This window comes from Mauremys reevesii, linkage group 15 (assembly GCF_016161935.1).
Source record: "Mauremys reevesii isolate NIE-2019 linkage group 15, ASM1616193v1, whole genome shotgun sequence".
In the NCBI taxonomy this organism is placed as follows: domain Eukaryota; kingdom Metazoa; phylum Chordata; order Testudines; family Geoemydidae; genus Mauremys; species Mauremys reevesii.
In genome coordinates this window covers 22,576,154-22,596,945 of record NC_052637.1, presented here as the reverse complement: position 1 = coordinate 22,596,945, position 20,792 = coordinate 22,576,154, and the positions used below count along the sequence as shown (strand labels likewise).

The 20,792-nt window shown below is 47.3% G+C and overlaps 2 protein-coding genes across 9 annotated transcripts in view; both read left to right on the top strand.

Moving 5' to 3' along the window:
* PIK3R6 (phosphoinositide-3-kinase regulatory subunit 6) overlaps nt 1-10,834 on the top strand; it is a 64,856-nt gene extending 54,022 nt beyond the window's left edge. For all 8 annotated transcript variants that reach the window (XM_039501865.1, XM_039501864.1, XM_039501866.1 and 5 more), the window contains 8 exons: nt 77-199; nt 960-1,070; nt 2,482-2,572; nt 2,981-3,051; nt 4,459-4,549; nt 5,297-5,367; nt 7,437-7,549; nt 10,576-10,834. In XM_039501865.1, the coding sequence (XP_039357799.1) occupies nt 77-199; nt 960-1,070; nt 2,482-2,572; nt 2,981-3,051; nt 4,459-4,549; nt 5,297-5,367; nt 7,437-7,549; nt 10,576-10,732 (828 nt within the window). In that variant the 3' untranslated portion in view covers nt 10,733-10,834. The remainder of the gene's footprint in view (nt 1-76; nt 200-959; nt 1,071-2,481; nt 2,573-2,980; nt 3,052-4,458; nt 4,550-5,296; nt 5,368-7,436; nt 7,550-10,575) is intronic.
* A 9,711-nt stretch (nt 10,835-20,545) lies between these two features.
* LOC120383727 (bMERB domain-containing protein 1-like) overlaps nt 20,546-20,792 on the top strand; it is a 73,330-nt gene continuing 73,083 nt past the window's right edge. Inside the window, exon 1 of the mRNA XM_039501931.1 lies at nt 20,546-20,585. Within this exon, the coding sequence (XP_039357865.1) occupies nt 20,561-20,585 (25 nt within the window). The 5' untranslated portion in view covers nt 20,546-20,560. The remainder of the gene's footprint in view (nt 20,586-20,792) is intronic.

The window sequence follows — 20,792 nt, the reverse complement described above, 5'->3', positions numbered from 1 at the left end:
GAGGGATATTATTCTGTGCATAACAAGCAGGTGCAAGGAGCTGACTGTCCTGTGCTGGGTGTCTCTCCCCCTCCAGGATCATACTACGCCTGGCCAGATGGAGCTCTGCGAGTTGGCTGTGTATCTGGGCAAAGCTGACCCTTGGTATGAGAGCAACATCAACGCACTGTGTCACATGATCCCCAAGCTGGCCACCATGGTACGAGGGGGAACCCTTCCTTTTGTGCACTGCTCGTGCCGGGTGCCTCAGAAACCACAGTGGGGCCCCTGAGTGAACTTCTGAGAGGCTAAAAGCCCCCGCCTCGTGTTTCTCGCTGAGTTCTGTACTTTCCCAGTCATGTGGAAAATACGGAGCGGGAGCGCCACACACGGTTGTGCTTGTGTGGGTCTGCAGGGCTGTGATTTCCCAATATTTAATGATTTGTTCAGGTTTTTGACCATTTTTATTCCTCGAAGAATATTCCAAGAAGAGTCGTGCGGGATGGCTGCATGGTGGTGGGGAGGGGGTGGAAATGGGCTGATATTGCCCCCACCCAGTGGGTAGACTCTATGGTCTGAAGCAGATAGGATGGAAGGATGAAGAGCAGTATCCATGCTGGGGCACTTCACTGCAGCAGATTTTCTTTGGTCAAACTTAGTAACTGGGGAGGGGGAAGCAAAATAGTGAAATGAGGCGTTTGCTGAAAAGCCTGCCAGTGTAAGGGATTTGCAGCTCTCGTTGCCTGGCTTTTTCAAAAGATTGTCAGATCAGGGGCAGTTGGGTGGGATGGTGAAGGGAGAAAACGCTCCTCCCCTGTGGTCTTGCTCTGACTGATCTTCATGCAGAAATGGAGCGCTCTGTGTGTGTGGCGGGGACGGGGGGGTGCCTCATTGTGGTAACTTACCAAGAGAGAGTAAGGATCTGAGTGATGATTTCAGAGAAGTGACTGCAGGTGATGCAGACTGTGCTTTCCACACAGCCCTCCTCCCTGGGCACGCACCCCATGTCCGACCCGTTCATTATTGATGTGATCGCTTACTACGTGCGCCTGGGCATCCAGCCGGTCTATTTCCAGATCTACGCTGTTAAGGTCAGTGCCTTGTCTGTCACCCTTTTACGTAACACACCAGCAGCAGCCCCAAACCACAGCCTAGTTCACATCCCCGATGTGGAGGAGGGCTTGCTGGCCAAGCTGGGCAAAGCTCCCAGGTTTTCCTGGGCTTCATGCAAACAGCAGCTTTAATCTACGTGGTCTCCAGCCCCCACTGTTCCCTCTGAGCTCCTGGTTCTAGTGATCCTCCAAATCTCATAGGGAAGCTGAGTTGGAGCCATTGGGTTCCATCTGGGTCACTTCAGGACCATGCAGAAGAGCTAATTTCATGTGATTTTTGGCACTGAACCATAAATGGGTCCCATGTTCCTGTTTAACTGGACCCAAGTTTGCTCGCGAGGTGCACGAGTTCCCTCAGTTTAGATTCAGTGATGAAATATGGAATCAGGTGACTCATGGGAGGCTTTGCCAGACTCTGCCTGATTGCTGCAGGGTCTTTGGATTTCCTGAAACGTTTCATTTATTTCCTGCCATCTTCTCTGAAACAGAATTAATGTCAGACCTGACACGAGACCAAAACAATTAGCAAAGGACTTTAGTGAGGCCACCTGGTTAGATCATGAGCAGGAACTGAATCCAGGGCTCCTAGCTCCAAACCCTTGAGCTGCCTTTACCACTTTACTTCAAGGACTAGATCCATCAGCTGGGAACAGAACCAGGTGTCTCGCTATCTTCTGTGGATCAGCTCCAGAGGGGGGCCAGTAACTCATCCTGTCAGTACCTCACAGGACTTTATCTCCTTCCTGTCACTCTGGCATTGTTCCTGCCCCCACCCCACTTGATCCTCATGTCATATAGCTGGTGATCTTGTTATTTTTAAATTATTTTTATTCCCCAGTTTTTCTCCTCTGTGTTGCAGACTCATGGCCAGATGACTCTCTGGGCATTTCTGTCAGCACTCAGGTGTCACATGCCTCAGAGCTAATCAGCATACTGGTACAGGGACTGGGGTCCTTGTGTGGGAACCCACACTTCAGTCAAGATGACACTTGGTTGTGAGGGGTACAGTGCCCCAGGGGAAATCCCCCTTGTTTACATTCCTGGCCAATTCCGTGTTCTCTTTCTGGAAGTTCTTGAGCTCCCTGATACTGTGTTTAGGTTCTGTGATGAAATATGGAATCAAGCAACTCTAGGGAGGTTTTCCCAGACTCTGTAGGGCTGTCCTTTCTCCCAGAGCTTAGCTTTCCCCTGTAACGAAGGAGATGTGCATGAAATCACTTTGTTTTTCCTGGCGTGTACCTTGCCTCTGGTTGCTTGTTTCACATATGAACTCACAGCCTCTTTGTGATATCACAACTGGTTGCTGCAGAGATGACTGTGATGTCACAGAGCATCACTCTGTGGGGACCAATCAGGAGCTGCTCCCAGAGAAGGTCTTTTTCATTTTCAGATTTTCTTCAGCAACGAGGCTCAGGAGCCAGCAGAGGACGTGTTCCTCACCGAGCTGAGTGCCAAGGTGCAAGATTGCAAAGCTCCCAAAGGTGTGTAGCAGGTTTCAGCATCTCCTCTGCCACCAGGAATTTCCCTTCATCCCTGATTCCCTCTCTTTAGTAAGCTTTCCCCTTATTTAATCACACTCACGTTCATCACCCCTATGTCTTTCCACACACAGTAACTGAAGCCACAAGGCCCCAAGAGTGTATGGGGCAGGGGGAGGGAGAGGGGGAAATTTGAAAAAAACATTTGCAAGACGTTCTGCCTCCAAGTGTTGTTGATAGGTTGGGGACACTTGGTAAAAGAACAGGAAAGGAAACCTCCTAGCTCCTAATTCTGCTGTTAGAACTAACCTACAGCAATATAGCCCAGTCCTGCTCCCATTGGAGTCAATGGGTGCCTTTGCATTGCAGCTGGATGTATACCCTGAATGAGCATTGATTTCCCTCTTCCAGACCATATGCAGACAAAGAAGAAAACAACGCTGGAAGTCCCCGGGGCAGATCTCGCAGTAATGTATAGCAAGGTAAGATGCGACTCTTTGTCCCATGGCCTCACTGCTCGCAGGACTCCTTTTGGCGGATCTGGGAGCTCTCTGCGGGCAGGGGCTCTGGGGCAGATCGCTGCAACAAGGGAAAACTGCCTTTGCTTTTGCCCGTGAGATGCTCCTTTCAGCACATGCATTGCTTGAGGGCTGAATGTGCCCGGACATCATCTTACCTGAAAAGAGATGCCGGCTCCTGGACCAGCCTTTGTAATAATGAGCCAGCGGTTCCTGGGACATCCTGTCCCCCCTGTCCTGGAAATGTTGATTAGGACGCACAAGACCCCTTACTGGTTAACTGTAAAGTCTAGCCTATGGGATTATGACTTCTAATGGGCCCTTTTTTCCCCTCCTATTGCACATCTACAGAGGAGGGGTACTTTTCAATGAGCACTTTGATCATCTATTGTAGTAATCGTTTCCCTTTGTTTTGAGTCTCTGAGCGTGGCCCGTGTCCAGCTAATGTGTTTGTAAAGGTGTTCATCCCCCCACACTAGCCCCTAAGCAGTGTTTAAAATCACGTTAGCTGACACTTTTTTTCAGAACACACATCTTTTTCCTAGTCTAGACAAAGCCTACGGGCCCAGTTCTGCCAGACTGCGTAGTGCTTTCCTCGGCGGCCAGTCTCACTGAAGTCAGTGATGCTACTCACTGAGTAAGACATTATTGAGCCTGAATTAGAGGGGCAGAATCTGGGGCTAAATACGCAGACACATGTGCAAGCGCTGGAATAAATTGCCCCAAGAGGTTGTGGAATCTCCGTTACTGGAGATTTTTAAAAGCAGGATAGACAGACACCTGTCGGGGCTGGTCTAGATAATATTTAATCCTGCCTTGAGTGCAGGGGACTGGACTAGAAGAGCTTTCGAGGTCCCGTCGTGTCCTATGATTGTTTCTTTTTAACATGGCCCTTTATATTTATAATTTTCCCACCTTTTATCCTCTCAGTTTAGATGGGTTTTCCCCACTCCTAATCTTATGCTTTTTCTGTCATTAAAAGGGGCTGGCAGGGTGTCTTTTTGGGTTTAACCAGGGGCTGAGTGACCGTGTCTTGCCACGTTTCGAACCCACCCAAATATTGCGGGTTTGAAAGCTCAACTGGAACGTGAATGCTCTCAGGTTTGCTTAGGAGAGGCTGTGAGAAAAGCTGCAGAGAGAGGAAATCCAGTGGGGTGAAAAGTGGAGCAGAAAGTGGAGCAAAGTGAAAAACAAACAGAGGAAAAATGTGAATGTAGGAGCGGAGAGGATGGGGAGGGGAGAGAGAAATCAAATGAAAAAACAAATTTAGCCTGTCCCAGTGTGCTCTGGATCAGGCACCCATTTGGTTTTATTCAGGCCTAACGTCTTGATCCCTAACATGTAACTGAGTGAAATGTGCCTCTTGTGCAGGTTTTAATGAGTAATCGGAAGAAAGAGGTAGAAGTCTTGCTGCGATCTACTGGCCTGGTGATGAAAGCCATTCCCTCCAGTGAAACAGAAGGTGAGGATTCTCCTGGTGGGGCACTGTTTGCTGAGCTGCCAATCAGTGTTTTGGGGACTCCTGAGCAGGACCTTGGAACAGCCAAAGAAGCGGCGGGTCACCAGAGAATCCATCCCAGAATGCTCAGTGCATGCTTTGGCTGGGCTGGGGGAGCTGAGTCCGTGCTGCATGCATATCCATGTTCTGCAGACATGATCACTACAGCTCATGGTCAAGTATCTGGCTGTTGAGTCTCATGCCCCACTTTTTGGGAGCTCCCAGTAACTGAGGATGCAGCATTGGACTCAGTTATGCTTCTTTGTACCATTATATCCCACCTCTTCTGCATTTGCCTGACCGAGGAGGAAGGGAGGAAGAGAGAAAGAGATGTCTTTGGGGGATAGACCTTCAGCTGTCATAGCTCCTCCTTTGGGTCTGCCCTATGAACCCCAGTGGAGATACCCCCTTGCGGTGACAGAGGATGGAGTCACTACACAGGCAGCGCTCTCAGCCTTATGTAGTTCAAGGGAATAAGACAGGACTAACTTGTGTTGCTCTCCGGGCCCCCCTCAGGCTGATGCTAGGAGCTGTACCTGGGCGTCCTAGGCAGAGAGACGCTCATTCTAACATAGTACCTTTGGGGGTGATGGGGAGCCCACCAAGAAGGGTTAGCAGTGCAGGATTCCAGAAGACCTCACCCAGCCAAGACAAAGCAAGCTGGGCTGACCTGTGCTCTATTCTCAGTCTAATGCCCCGATTTTGTTGCAGATCTGGCGTGCTTGAATGTAAATATTGCTGAAGTCGTCAAAACCTCCAACCTGTCGGGAAGATCATTTTCTGTAAGTAGCTGTGATCCCCTGGCAGGAGTGGTGGAAGCATCCTAAAAGGGTGGGGGAGGAGCGGGGGGCACAGGCGCCTGAACTATGGCCCCACCCCTCACACTGCCCGTGACCCTGCCTCCTGGTCATTCCTCTCTGCCCCTTCCCACCCATCGCTTGCCCTTATGGCCAATAAAAAGTTGGGGGACCCCCGGTGCCCCGTCCCTTGGAGGTGGTGATTCAGAATCACAAGCTGAGCAATGTTGAGCCAGGCCAGTGCTTGAATGAGAGGTCTCCCAGGAAATCCCAGACGGCTGCAGAGGAAGGAGGACCAGCCAACCTGGCTACACAGACATGGGGTAAGGGTCCTGTCCACATTGCAGAATAAGGGTGTTAAAAAAGGAAGACGGCACCTCAGGCTCCCAGTGCTCTCAGTGATGGGTCCACCCGGGATGCAGGGCAGGATTTAGTGTGCCTGACCCCGCAGATGATACTGAGGCTACTGCTTACTACCATGAACAGCCTGTTACTGGCCAGGAAGCTACTCACTGTAGGAAATAGTGTGCTCAGCAGGGTTTGCGGGATCTGGCCCATTGCTCAGGATCCTTTGGAATGAATGATATAGATGGAGAAACGTAATTAGAAGCATGATTATTAGAGATTTTACTTCTTGCTGCTGCAAAGACTGAAGAAGGAAATCCCCCATTGCTCTGCAAAAGGAGGAGGAGATACTGCACAGAGCTGCTCAGAAAGTGGTTTCAGTTTGTTTTCTCCCCTGTCAAATGTCAGCTTTTTGCTGGAAACCCAAGCAGTTCTGTCACTGTCCCTCAGTACTGCCCAGATGGAACACAGTGTATTAGCATTTCTCCTCTGCAAGACTCTGCCATTGGAGCAGCGTGTCTTGGTGTGTAGTAGGTGATATGATCCAGAGGACAAACATCCACTAGATATAGGGTTTGGTCCTTGTTTACAGGCCCCTTTGCCCCTCCGGAATGGTGCAAAGAGGGTTTGGTCATAACTGAAGGTATGAGGGCAGCTTGTGTGGGCTCCCCGGTGCAACTCTAATCTGGCAGTGCAGATGCAGCAGCACAGGCCCTGTTGTGAGCTAGGAACACGGGCTTGTACAGCCAGTGCCACAAGATCTTCACTGCTACTTTTAGCTAGCTTAAAGCTAGTCTGGGTGTGTCTATGTGAGTGGCAATCACACCTCCAAGTGCAGTGTAGACATATCCTGAGAATCAGGTCCTGTAGGGCCAAATGGACCAAGGGCCGGTTTCTTTATCACCTATTCCCATGTATTTCAGGCATCCCAGGTGAGATTCAGTGACTCACAGCCGAAGGGAAGGGGGGCTATAAGCCACCTTTCTGCCCACCCAAACCTGGGCTGCTCTGGGGACTTCAGTGTACCTTAAACAGCCCTAGGGGCCTGTCAAGGTTGTGGCAGCCTCCCCCATCTCCGCCGAGTCAGAGTGCTGCCTAGAATCGCTGCAGCACTGAGCACTGTAGCCCTGCCCCCGACTCACCCTTCCTGTCCCACCCCCAGCATGACCCCAGGCTACACCAGGGCTTGCAAAGGGGTCCTCAGAAAGCAGTTTTGCAGTGCCTGTGTCGGGGAAACCTTCCCACGCTGGCATAAAGGGTTTAGAGTGGGGGGTGGGAGATCTCACCCCAAGACACTAACACTAGCGATCCCTTGTAAGGCTGCTTGAGCACCAGGCCTCCCCGGTTACTGTGGACTCTGGCCAGTGTTTTTGGAGGCCTAATTTGGGACACCTTAAAGGGGCTTGATTTTCAGAGTTGTTGAACATCTGCATCTCTCACTGACTTCAACTGGGGCTATGGGGTGTCCTTTAAGGAGCCTCAAGTTAGGCACCCAAATCACTGGCTGCTTTTGAAAATGTTGGCCAATTTGTGCCAGGGGAAATAAAAGGAAGGAGCCAGTTCCCTCTCTATTCCAGCAGTCGTGTCTTGTGGTCCAAGATTCAAAAATAGTTGTGCGCACACACACACACATTCATCATCTGTCTTGGTGCAGCCTTGAGAAGGTAAGTGAAAAATTTAGCAGGGCTTTTTCTTCCCTGTTCTTCCAGTCAGCAACAAACAAGATCAGAACACGTCATATCAAAATCCAGAGCATGGAACAAAGGACCTTCAACCTGTGCCTGGACAAGGACTTCAGAAGGACCTACACGAACGTGGTCGGGTAAGGCTACTTTGCTGCAAGGCTTTAAACAAGCATCAAGCTATTGATTTAAAGTTAGACTTCCCCAGAGACACAACATGTCTTTTCACAAGAGTTGTTAGGACTACAGAGGAGGTGATGTTGGCTAGTGCCTAGGCCTGGAAGTCAGGAGATACGGGTTCTAGTCTTAACTCTGCTTCTAACTTGGTGAGAGGCCCTGGGTGAATCACATGGCCTCCCTGTGCCTGCTATCACCAGAGTAAAATGAAGTCAGTGATATTGACCTTCCTTTGTAAAGTGTTTTGAGATCTTTGCCTGGAAAACACTATGTCAATGCAAACTATTTTATCATATATAGTAAATAATAAAAGAGAGTGGCTCGAGCAGATGGCTGGGGGTTAGGAGATCTGGCTCATTTCCCAACACTGCCACAGACTTCCACAATATCTCAGTATTCCCACCTTCCCATTTGTACTCTCCTAGTTCCCATAGGGGGGTTCTTAAGCCTAACTCATTAATGCTTGTGAGAGACAAAGTGGGTGAGCTAACATCTTTTATTGGACCAACTTCTGTTGGTGAAAGAGACAAGCTTTCAAGCTCCACAGAGCTCTTCTTTGAGATTCATGGATAGAAAGCATTATCCAAGTGCGTGTTTGCACATGATGCACTGGATATGAATACAGGAATCTTCATTTCTTGCTTGAAACTGTCGTAGAATGTTATTTACTGTTAAAGAGTTTCTTGAGTTCTACCCCAGCAGTGGCTGCATTTCTGTGGTGGTGGAAATGATTCTTCTCTACAGCTTGTAGAGTGATTGGGGATCCTTCAGGATAAAAGGCACTGTAGAAATCTGAGGGTGGGAGTGGGTAGTCTGTGGGAGCAGCTTTGATAATATAGCAGCAAAAAATGAGGTTCTTTCAAGAATTTGTGCAGGCTGGATTTGTATTTTAAGAACCACAGTTTCATAATTTTGCCTCAAGTAGCACCACCAACAAAAATGTATCATGAACCAATTCATACGCAGCCACCAAAGTCATCTGCAGGAGTTTGAACCCAGGACTCTAAGCTCAAAAACGCAAGCTACCACTTGAGTAGAGCTGGTTGGAAAATGTCAACTGTCAAAATTATTTGACAAAGAAAAGGAAGATTCTTTTTTGTGTATGAAAATGTGTCCCCTTTTTAAACTGGCCCTTTGTGTGACAGAAGTTGGCTGCACAGTCACAAATCAGCCACTTGGAGGAGATGTGATCATACACTAGACCAGAGCATTGCACATACTCACATAACTGTGCACATAAATGCAGCATGTGCACATGCAGCTCTGATAGCCGGGTGTGCATGAGTATTAGTGCATAGAGATGGCAGCTGGCATGCAAACTGGCCAGTTTGGGTGCTCACGATGTAAGGCCTGAAAATGAAGCTCCATTTCTTATTTAGGGCAAAGGTTATTGAAATCTCTGATTTTCCTAGTTTCTGGCTACCCTCCTCTTTTGCCCTCTTCTCCCCGGTTTTCTCTCTCCCTCATTACACATAGCGAACAGCAAGTCTTATTCTGTTTCTTTCTATCTGTGTTTCTTTTCCGCTGTTGAAGAGGATTTTGAGGGAACTGCCTTCCAAGAAAGCTCTTTGTGATTCTGGGTTGCCCATCAGGGGAACAGCTGGGTGTCAGAGACAGGCTAGTGATCTGTAAAAAGCCCTGTGGGTGGGATGTGCTTCCCTCCAAGCCTGGAGGAAGGGATTTCCCATGGCAACAGCCAGAGGCCACCAAAGACAATCTGCTGCCCTGGGCAAAACCTCAGTGTGCCGCCCTCTCCTCCCTATTAGCCTAGGGCAGTAGATTTGGCTGGCTGCCCCTCCATGACAGAGGAGTGGCTGGGCCAAAACTGATTGAGTGGCATTGAGACCTGGTATTCTCAGTCACAACCCCACTCAAATTTGGCCCAGTTGCCCCTCCGTCATAATGGAGGGGCGGTTGGGCCAAATAGGTCACCTTAGGCAGGTGCCCAGAAATCTGATGCCATACACAGCTGCCTAGTTCACCTCTAGCCAGTAGCCTCTGGCAGCAGTGTAACCTGAAAGATTTGGGGCCCAGCAGGCAAAAAAGACTCAACAGCAGTTTCTTACAAACCTCACCAGGGGAAACATTGTGTGACGCTCACGGATAATGGTGCAGTGTGTGAAACGTTTACAGAGACCACGAAGTCGGAGAGGGAGCAAACTGGTTGCTGTGAGAAACACAGTTCATAGATGATGCTTTCCTGCCCCACCCCCTGCCCCACCCCCCGGTATAAACTTGTGTTGGGGAGACTGCCATCTTTGGATGAAGTGTAAAACCAAGGTTCTTGCTTCTTGTCTTCATAAAGGTCCTGTGGCACTTTTTGTGCAAACAGCAGGGTGTTAGCTTTGGAGTCATGGCAGAAGTCCACTCTGACATTCTGCATTAGTAAATTTCCTCCAGCAGTTTCAAACTGAGGCAGTTTTCTCCTTCGTTTCCTGTCCTAAAACCACTGGGAAGTGTTGTGGGCACCATTAAAAGCTGCCACATCCTGCATCAGCAGTGACTGCCTTTCAGTGATGGAGAAGTGAAGTGTTTATATATTAGACAGGCTCAAGCCTCAACATTTGGATCTGGAATTTGAACCTCCCAAAGTTCAAGGGAGTTGGATTCAAGGATTGTGACTGGAGTCGAATGCAAAATTTGGATCTGGGTTTGGATTTCAAATGCCTTCAAAATTCTGGGGAGTTTGAAGGTGGAGTTTTGATTCAGGCCCATCTGTAGTACATACAGTTTGCATTCCCCTGAATCAAACTAAGGCTACGCTAAGGCACTGTGTAATAACAATAATAATAACAATGAATTAGATACTCTTTCTAGCAAAAACCAGTGCAAGATTACAAACAGATTATAAATCTTAGTTACATGGATGTAAATCCAGAGCAACAGCCAAAGCCAGTGGAGTTACTCTGGATATACACTGGTGTAACTGAGATCAGTATTTAGCCCATGATTCAGCATGTTTAGTAGAAGTATCTTTCTTCTCTTGCAGTGTGGAAGTTTCTCCTTGCCTGGAACCCAGCTATTGCTTGCAAAAGACAAGGACAATGAAATTCAGACTGCATGAGCCGGAGGATGTGGGACTGGCCAAATACATGCCCAAATCTTTGCTGTTGCCCATCAACACATTTGCAGGCATCATCCAGTGAAGAAGATAAGAAAAAAATGACATGAGAGGCATTTGTAAGAATCCCTGGTTGGCTCACAATAGAACGAGGACCGAAGAACACACTAAAAGCCACCTACAGTGACTTCACAACAATTTCTCTTGTAAAGCTACAACTGTACGGGAAGTTAGGGCTCAAAGAAGAAAGTAAAAATCAGGCAAACTGTTATAATGCCGTGGCTTAGGTCTGAGCCAAGGAACAGAGCCTGGGAGAAGGTGGAAGAGCAGGGAGTTCCTGTAATGCTGGAGAGTGGGGCTGGGCTGGGGAACTGAGCACAGAGGGAGATAAGCAGGAGTCAGACCATTATTTTTCTTTGTGTGTCAGTAAAATACCTTGAGAGGGGAGGAAGGGTTTCTTTGGGAGAAGGATTGGAGACAAGCTGGCAGAGTTTGGCTTCTGCTTGCTTAAGTGGGGCACAAGGTGCAATTATTATTATTTAATATTTTGTATTACAATAGTGTCTGAAACTCTTAATCAGGGATCAGGGCCCATTGTGCTGGGTGCTGCACAGATACACCTGAAGCCATGGTCTCTGTTCCAAAGCAATATATTTGAGTCACCTTGGACACACAGGCAATTGCCTCCAAACATTCACTTAGCAAAGAAGAAAGCTTGTAAGGGCTGATTGGAATTGGGTAGAACATGTGCATCACTAGGGTCTGCCGAGCTCCCACTGAGGTCTGTGGGAAAAACTGCCAGGGACTTCCATGCTAGTGACTTTGGCTAGGATCAAACAAAGCTCCCACAGCAGCAGGTGCACAAGTTCCTATCTTCATTCTTGCTCGTTGCCAGCTGAAGTCATTTCAGACACCCAGTGTAGATTCAGTAACTTGTCAGATCTAATCCAAAATGTCCAGGACAGTGCTAACAAGGCTTCCCTTACATCCCGATAGATGTGATCATTAGACCTTCCTTGCGTGAGACTCTGGGTCTGCTCCTAAACACTGGGTTCTCTGCTCCCACACCTGATTGCCAGTGTTGCTTTGTCACCAGAAACAGCTACCCAAAGAAGCCATCAGTGGCTTCTCTAGTTTCTTGGCCTTCATGTGCTTTCTGTTTGGTTCACATGCTATAGACTGGTGAGGAGTGCCTGAGAGCCCAGAGCAGTTTACAGGTGGTAATGCATTGTCGTGTAGTGCATATTGGGCCAGGTTAATTTGCAGTTCCATAAGGTCTCAAGTGCAGCACATGCTCCCCAAGAGATTCTGCTCATAGCCAAAGCAGCCCGAACAGGGGATGGTGCTGTCTGATGAAGGTGACCGTAGGGGAGTGCTGAGTCAGTGAATCCCAGCTCAGGGGTAAGCCAGCAAGACTCCCACAAGAGCTGCTGGTGGAACTTAAGCTGCACCCCCCAGCAGAATCCCTACAGGAGTATGGCAGGGAAAACAACATCCCCCTACCCCCAGAGGTGACTCCACACTCCTGTCATGGAACAGCTGGCCAGGCTGGGATGTGACTTTTGTCTGGCCAATGGGAACTGTTCCTCTGACAATCAGGGGCTACTTAATTTAGTGCCTACATGTGGAATGAGAATGTATCCAACCAAACTTTCGGTATCCAAGTTTGAAATGTTGGGCTGCAATGTTTAGATCGGGCCTCTCTAAATAACTCTTCACAGAACTGCCTTAATTAAGGCCCAAAGATTTTGATAACATTACGATTTCTTGGACATTTAGGCTCTGTGGACATGGGGGAAGTTTGGGTTAAATTTTCCCCCATATAGGCTTTAAAGATCGTCTCAATCCTCCTGCAGCTCCCATCACTGCCCTGCTCTGTGATTTTTAAGATCAAACAACCACTTACTCTCTCCCCTCACTGCAAACGTTTTTATCTTTTACTTTCTAGCTAAAATTTTACAAACCCCCAGCTTAGTGTATTGCATAAAACATAAACATAAAAACAATTCCCTGGGAAGCTCTATTGAAATAAACTGCCTGCTGGCAAATCACCTTTAAAACTGATGGCAGGTGAGAGGCTTCCTAGCAACAGGAGATCCTGACAGCCCCCCCCCCAAATCATTTAATTACAAAAAAAGTAAATGTGTGTATGAGAATCTCACCCACACAATGGGGGCATCCCCACTTATTATAAGACACTGATGGCTTGGGTGTGTATTCATTGTACTGCCAAGTGACTCAAGTACTCTGATTTCACAAAAACTATACTCCCCAAGGTGTGTTATTCCACTTATGAAAACTGTATATTGGACTTTTTCCTCCAGGGGAAAAAAAAAGCCAAGCCCTATTGTTGTTCCATAATCAGTGGGGTTACAAAAATAATCCAAAAATTTAATCCAGGAAATTTCCTTCACCCCTATTGCACTGTGCTTCCTTGTATTCAGATCTCACCAGAGCCACTGAAGGAAATATTTTTGTTATGCTAGAAGATTTAGCCACCTCATTCCAAGTTCAGCTAACCTCAGCCTCCTGAGCCGTAACGAGGGGATACAAGATAAACAAAGCCAGAAGCATTCAGCAACAGGGCTTTCATTACTTCAGCATACACAGCATTGTCTTTAACCTCAGTTTACTCATGGTTTATTGTAAATTATTGACAAGCAAGAATATAAAGTTTATGTGGAAAAAAGATGAATTTGGCCCCAGGAGACACATACAAGGAGACCCTGTGACTAATGATGGCAAAGGAGGTCAAGAAATGCCTGGATGAAGCCAGCACTTCTCTTCCTATGAGCTGCTATGTAGGGCAGTAATTTGAGAGGCTGACAAACAACTCCTCACATGTCCTCCTGCCTTGGGATTTAACTATAAGTTCACCTTGCCTGGCACTCTAGACATAACCAGAGACTTGTGCAGTAGCTTTGAATTTGTAGTGATGTATATAGGTATTAACTGTGTATAGTTGTATATGATGTAGATAGATTATAAATTATTTGTACAGGTGTAATGGATTATATATACTGGAAAGTGCAATCTTTTTACCTGTTTGATTACATGACATTAAAGAAACCCAAATGGGTGCTAATGTGTGTCTGTGTGTGCGCGCATGTGTGTGCAGGAAGAGATGGTCTGGGTAGAAAGAGGTCACTTATCCAAGTGGCCAAGTACATTTCGTTCTCCATGTCTTTCCTCTGCTGTCCCTATTGTGAGATTGTACACCCTGCATTAGGGGATGGAAGCCATTTCCAAGCAGTTCACCCTTAGAGGAGTACACATAAGTCCCTGTGCATCAGTATGTGAGAAGCCAGGATGCAGAAACCCCCAGCCCCGTAGTTTCTCTCTAATTCTGGGCATCTCTGTTAAATTTCCAAAGTTGAGAGATGGGGAGTGGGGTTGGGGTTGGTATAATGGGGTGCATACCCCAGACAGGCACTGAAAGGGTTAAGGGGAGCTGAAGAGCTCAGCTATGGCACCTGGTGGCAACTACAGGGTGTGTCAGACTCAATTAAGGATGAGACCCAATGGGGAGGAACTGAGTGGCGAGTTAACATGAAGGGTTTCAGGGCAGAAGGAGGAAAGAAGCCCAGGAAAAGAGGCTACTTGGCCTTGGGATTGTCTCCTGAGAGAGAACTCTGCTAATATGCTAGGACAGCCATGGAGTGATCATAGGGGTGGAGCCAAGGAGTAGCCTGGATAAAAGGGCAGGTGCTGGATCTCCACGAGGAAATCATTTGCTTGCTACCAGAGCTGGAAAGGATTCTACAGAGCCTGGAAAGCTGCTGGGGGAAAGGGCCTAGAGGCAAGCCAAGGGAGGAAGAAGTCTGGGGAAGTGGCAAAGGGTCAGAGTGAGCAGACTTGGCTGTTAATAGAGGCTGGATAAACAAAGCTAACAGGTGACCCTTTCAAAAATGCCTAAGTGACTGAGAAGCTTAAGTGCTATTTTCAAAAGTGACTTAAGAGTCTATTGACCTTCAGTGTGACTCACCCCCCTAAATCACGTAGGGCTAGATCCACAAAGAAATGTAGGCCTGGGGTTGCTGAGCTTTGCCATGCCTACCTTTTAGGTGCCCAGAAATTCACTGGGACCCACAAAGCCTGAGTTCGGCACCTCCTCCCCCGTACAATGAATGGGGAGAGGGAGGTGCCTCAGAAAGAGATTCACAAAAGCTAGGTGGCTTCCTGCCTAAATGGGAGATGCCAAGCCAAGGGGTATGTGCTAAGCACTGCTGCTCTCATGATGTTCAGCACCTAAATCTGGGTGCCAAGGGGGGCACCTCCCTCTGCTTGGGATTCTCAACCCTCTCTTGGGGCTAGGTGCCTAGGCTGTTTTTGCAAGAAGCCTGGGGGGGAGGGGAAGGAGAAGGGTGACCGAACCACTGAGCTATGGGATATTCCAATGTGGGGCTCCCTCAATCTCTCCTGTGGGTAAATAATGAAAGAACGATTTGGAGAGAGAGAACACAAGCATGAGTGATTCTGGAGTGTAGTGGTCAGAGCACTCAACTGGGAATCCAGGATCCAGGCCCCTTGCTCCAGTGAATTACTGAAATTTATTCAGCATGCAAAGCTTTGACAGGAGAGACTGAGGGACTGCACACAAGAATATCCCATAGCCCAAGGGGTTTGGGCACTCACCTGAAAGGTGGCAGATTCCTGTTCAAATAATAATTGGAGATATACCAATCTCCTAGAACTGGAAGGGACCTCAAAAGGTCATCAAGTCCAGCCCCCTGCCTTCACTAGCAGGACCAATTTTTGCCCCAGATTCCTAAGTGGCCTCCTCAAGGATTGAACTCACAACCTTGGGTTTAGCAGGCCAATGCTCAAACCACTGAGCTATCCTTCCCCCAATACCTTCTCCCTCACAGGGAGGGAGAACTGGGTGCTTCCCACATCCCAAGTAAGTACTCTAACCACTAGGCCAGGGGTTCTCTAACTGGGGGTTGGGACCCCTCAGGGGGTTGTGAGGTTATTACATGGGGGGAAGAGGGGTTGCGAGCTGTCAGCCTCCACCCCAAACCCCGCTTTGCCTCCAGCATTTACAATGGTGTTAAAAATATAAAAAGGTGATTTAAATGTATATGGGGGGGTGTCTCACTCAGAGGCTTGCTGTGTGAAAGGGGTCACCAGTACGAAAGTTTGAGAACCACTGCACTAGGCTAAAAGATATGACAGAGCTTCCTGTGCCCCACTTTTTTGTGTATTCTCACCTATAGGGGGCTGATCCGGTAGGTGAGCTCTAACCATGCTTACTGGCTAGGGACCTGCAGGCGAGTTAGGCGGAGGAATGCCTACCTTTCCCCTGGGTTTTGCTTTGCTCTAGGATTTAGACATCCATCCAGATGCCTGTGCATGCACAGAGGCACAAACATAGGTGCCTAGGGATCTTTTACTGCAAAAATGTAGATGCCAAGTGAGTTTAGGCACCTACAGACTTGGCAGCAGCTGAGGGGGGCGGGGGTGGTGGTGCGTGAATTCCAGTGGGACCTGACTCTGGGATTTCAGCAGCTAAGGTGGGAGTTAGGAACCTATGTCCTTTGGTGCATCTATCCCATAAGTAGTTTTGAAAATATTGCTCAACATCTTTACAAATTCTGCAACATATAGGCAGCGAAGTCTACACTGCCAAAGAAGAACCAGGCTGCCTATGAAGACTGTTTCATTTATGTTTTAGGGGTCTCTGTACAAGTGGCCTTGAATATATATAAGCTCACATGTTCCCTTCTGCAATCTTACAGCCTTCTGTAATGTCTGGATATCTTGGAGACTGGTGCCCTGGAAATACGAAGATGTAAATGAGTGAGTCCTTATCCTGCTTCCAATGCAGCGCACACTTATAATGGATTATAGTCCCAATTCACCCATATATTTAACTTATTTACACACTCACAGGGCAACCCAAGAGAACATCCTGTTAGCAGCCCCTTCTCATTTAGACAACAGGCTTTAGCTCAAGTGCCTCTGCTGATTTTAACTGTGGTAACTCCGCAGAGAGAAAGAAACGACTCTCTGGTACATAGCTCCTAATTAACGGTGGATGAAAAATGGAACTTCTGTCCTGTGGGAAATGCTGAGATTTAAAAGTTTTGTTCCAAATCAGAACAAAAAGTCAATCTAAGTATTTTTCACTAAACAAAATATACTGAACAGGGCCGTCCTTAGGATTTATGGGGCCCTAGACAGGATTATTCAACTGGTGCCCCTATGCTTCATTGAAGGCGGTCCCCAGCTGGTGCCACTGCCCCGGTCTGTTGGGGCACAGCCACCACCCCTGCCTATGGACCCCCCAGAACTCCCCCTCCCTACCCCCATTGCTGACACACACCGAGCTTTGTACTCAGCAAATGCTGCGGCAGTGGCTCAAGGCAGGCTTCACGCTGTCACAGCAGGGCTGCATCTTGTCAGAGCCATGGCCCTCTTGCAGCCCCTAGTCACTCCTGGCTCACCAGAGCATTTTGACAGGAAGTACCAATCAGTAATAATAATACAAGTGTGTGTGTGTGTGTGTGTGTGTGTGTGTGTGTGTGTGTGTGTGTGTGTGTGTGTGTGTGTGTGTGTGTGTGTGTGTGTGTGTGTGTGTGTGTGTGTGTGTGTGTTAGGGAAGTGTGAGACTGAGCGCCTTACTGAAAATACTTCATTTTGATCTTTCACTTTTTTATAAATGACATGTATTGATGATTTCCTATAAAAATGTTAATGAAATTAATACATTCCCACAAAATGTTTTGATTCTGTTGAATCAGCATTTTCTAATGGAAAACTGTTCTATCAGAAGATTATTGACCACTTTTACTCCTAATCCATTTAGGGGGTTATAGGTTACATTTTGCCTGGAAACCACAGCCAGCCAGTGCAGATCCTGGATATTCTACTGTTGAGAATAGCCCAATTCCACTTCAATTGAATTGTCTCATTAGCACTGACCCCCCACTTGGTAAGGCAACTCCCGTCTTTTCATGTACTGTGTATATATACCTGCCTACTGTATTTTCCACTCCATGCATCTGATGAAGTGGGTTTTAGCCCACGAAAGCTTATGCCCAAATAAATTTGTTAGTCTCTAAGGTGCCACAAGTACGCCTCATCATTCATTGAGTGGATTATTCGATAAATAGAACAGTTACATCAGTATTGTGACTTTTTTTTCACCTCCCACCAGTGTAATTTCCCTGCTGTCCATCAGAACAATTAGTCTGGAATCTGAATATTCCTTCTGTAATTATTTCATAAAACCCACCTGTACCTTCTTTAAGACAGGACAGATTTGGTCGGTTGAAAGACAAAAAGCACAGGCTCATCAACGGTGAATTATTAAACAACATATGAAAGAGTCATCTCTTTTCCCATAGAACATCTTGCCCCCAAAAGCCTCACTCTTGAGAGAAACTAATCACTGAGGCAGTCATGTTAGAAATTACACAAGGCAATACAAATTATCACATAAAACATTTTCACAGCAGAGGTGGAGAATTCAAGCATGCCCCATGTTTTCCATCAGCTGTGACATTCCACATGTGAACTGGACTTAACAGCAGAAATACATGTAGTAAAAGACTTTCAGTTCCAGAACACAGTTACAGCTGGATGAGCTTGGCATCTGAAAGATTTATCACCAGCAGCATGCTGCACAGCTCCTTAAATAAATCAGTGACATCAATGTTAAAAAAAACCCATCAATATTTAATACTCCCACTGAAATGATTCTCAGCTTCCTCCTACTCAGCCAGAACTCTCCTTCCTATTTCAGGGAAGCTGCCTGAACTTGATACATACATACACCACCCAAAGCAGACAATTTTGTGCCTATCCGTTCAACTGGCACCTTAAGAACAGTCCGATACTGTGGTGATGCGCTCAGCATAAGACCCTAAAGAGAACAGAAGATAACAACGGTCTCTCAAAATGAGTGAAAGTGTAATGCCACCATAGCCTCATTTCCAACTCAATCAATTCTGATGTTCTGCTGGGTTCTAAGCTGCAAGTCAATGATGAGGGATGGTGTGTGATTATTGTGGTTCTTCTTTTTAAGAAGGTGACAGGTACTTCCCTCTGAGTCAGTGCTGGTCCAAAACACGGGCAAGCTTCTTACAGAAAGCTGTTCTGTGACTCTTTGTGATAAATGAAAATTCCATAGCACTGCCCTTGGATGCTGGTCAAATTTCAGTTTGGAGTAGCCATATTCTGTCTTAATTCCCTCTGTAATTTCATTTGGATAGGCTATTCCTTGTTTCCTGTCTTAAACAGCTAGATTGTGTTGTTTTGTGCTTTTTAACAGTAGCTGAAATTCTATCCAAAGGTAGCTGCATTTCAATAGTGTATAGTTACTCTTGTAAATACAGTTTTGTATAGACAGCACAATATGCAAAGCACTTAGGGGTCCAACTGGATGGAAAGCACTGAAAAAATGCAAGATCACTTTTTTAATATACAGTTTATAGCAGCAAAAATAAGACTCCTATATGAAAAGTATTTTCCGGTGTTGCAAATACATTCTCACAAATAATAATAATAAAAAGATACAAGTGTCTTTGGGTGAAATTTATTATAATTCCATTTATCTGAGATTTCTTTACATTGCAAACAATGTGTGGGGGGATGGGGGTGAGTCATGAATCAGTGTGTAGAGCGGTAAGTGGCTCTGATGGAAGCCCACCACCCATACCTTCAAGCTGAAAGAAGTTTGCTGCACATCCAGCCAACCTGTGACATGATTTCCACAATTATCCTAAGCCAAATATTTAATTTGATTTCAGAAATACCCTCTGTTGGCCAAGGCAATACTTGCTTTTGTGGTTTTTTTGATCCTCATCCAGGAGGGGAGAAGATTGAGAGCATGAGAAATGTTCAGGGAGTCAGGTAAGATAAAAGCCCAGTCTGCGTTGTTCTAGGATCAGAATCTCTGGCCTATAGCTGATAAACTCTGTGTTCTGTTCAGCAATCTCCATTTGTGATTGCTGTGTACAGCAGACATATCTGTGTCAAAGCATTTCAGTCACTGTGGAGGAGAGGAAACCTGGAGGTGTTGGAACTTTACAATGGTTTTGTGAAAAGGTGTGTGGGAGGGGGAATGTAAATCCTGATTCTCCTCTCATAATGGCATAAATCAGAAGTAACGCCATTTACTTATTCTGGTGTAAAAATAACGTGAGGCCAGAATCAGGCTTGTAGGATCTAGCAGAGTAGTTTTGTTCATATTCACACAACAAATAAAATGTGGGGGTTTAAGACTTTTTGGCCTTGACATGAACACGCACAGCATATGCGACTCAGTCCAAGTTCCAAAGTAAAAAAAACTGCTTGTTGGAACATGTTTGTGCATGTATGCTTCTTGCCGACCTTGGGCATTTTTTTCAGGTGGACAGCAAAAGGAATATCCCTGATACCAAGGTGACCCTCAGGACAAACTCCCTGCTCCAAAGAATAGAAGCACTAGGATTTCTCAACAAAACAGTTTTCAGAATTTTTCAACATGGGCAAAATAATATTTTTCCCTAAATTCTTCCTGAGAAATGCTGCATCAGTGAGCCTGTCATCTCCGCTCCCAGAGGGGGGCCACCCGCTGACCCCACACAAAGGCTGCAAGTGACCGCTGGGCTTATCATCACTCAGGCTACCCTGCCATATCACTGAGGTGGGTGCCTGCTGCTCTCCCCTGTGCTTGGTATGGTTCCCTGTCATCGCTCAGCAGGCCAGGCTAGCTCCTGTTTGAAGCTAGTGGGACAGTCTCAGTTCAAAGGGGGTTAACGCCACTACTGGCCTGCCCGTGGCACCACTCCTGCCCTTGGTGCTTGCCCCTTCCAGCGCCTCCCCGCAGCCACGGGACACACAAGTGACCCAGCCGAGAGAGGGGCAAACACCGTCCTCTGATCTGGCTTGGGGGTGGGGATGGTGATGGCCTGCAACACCTCCTTCCATGCCAGGCCCCAGCTGGACTGAGGGTAGGGCGGAGAGGTGTGAGATGGGAGGGGAAGGGCTGTGGATGAAGGGGTGATGTGATGGGGAGGGGAAGGTCCTGTGGGGGAGGGAGGGATGATGGGAGGGGAAAGTCCTGTAGGGGAGAGGAAGGGAAGGGGCGATGTGAGGGGGAGGGGAAGGTCCTGGGGGGGCCGGGGGAGGGGTGGTGTGAGGGGAGGGGAAGGTCCTGT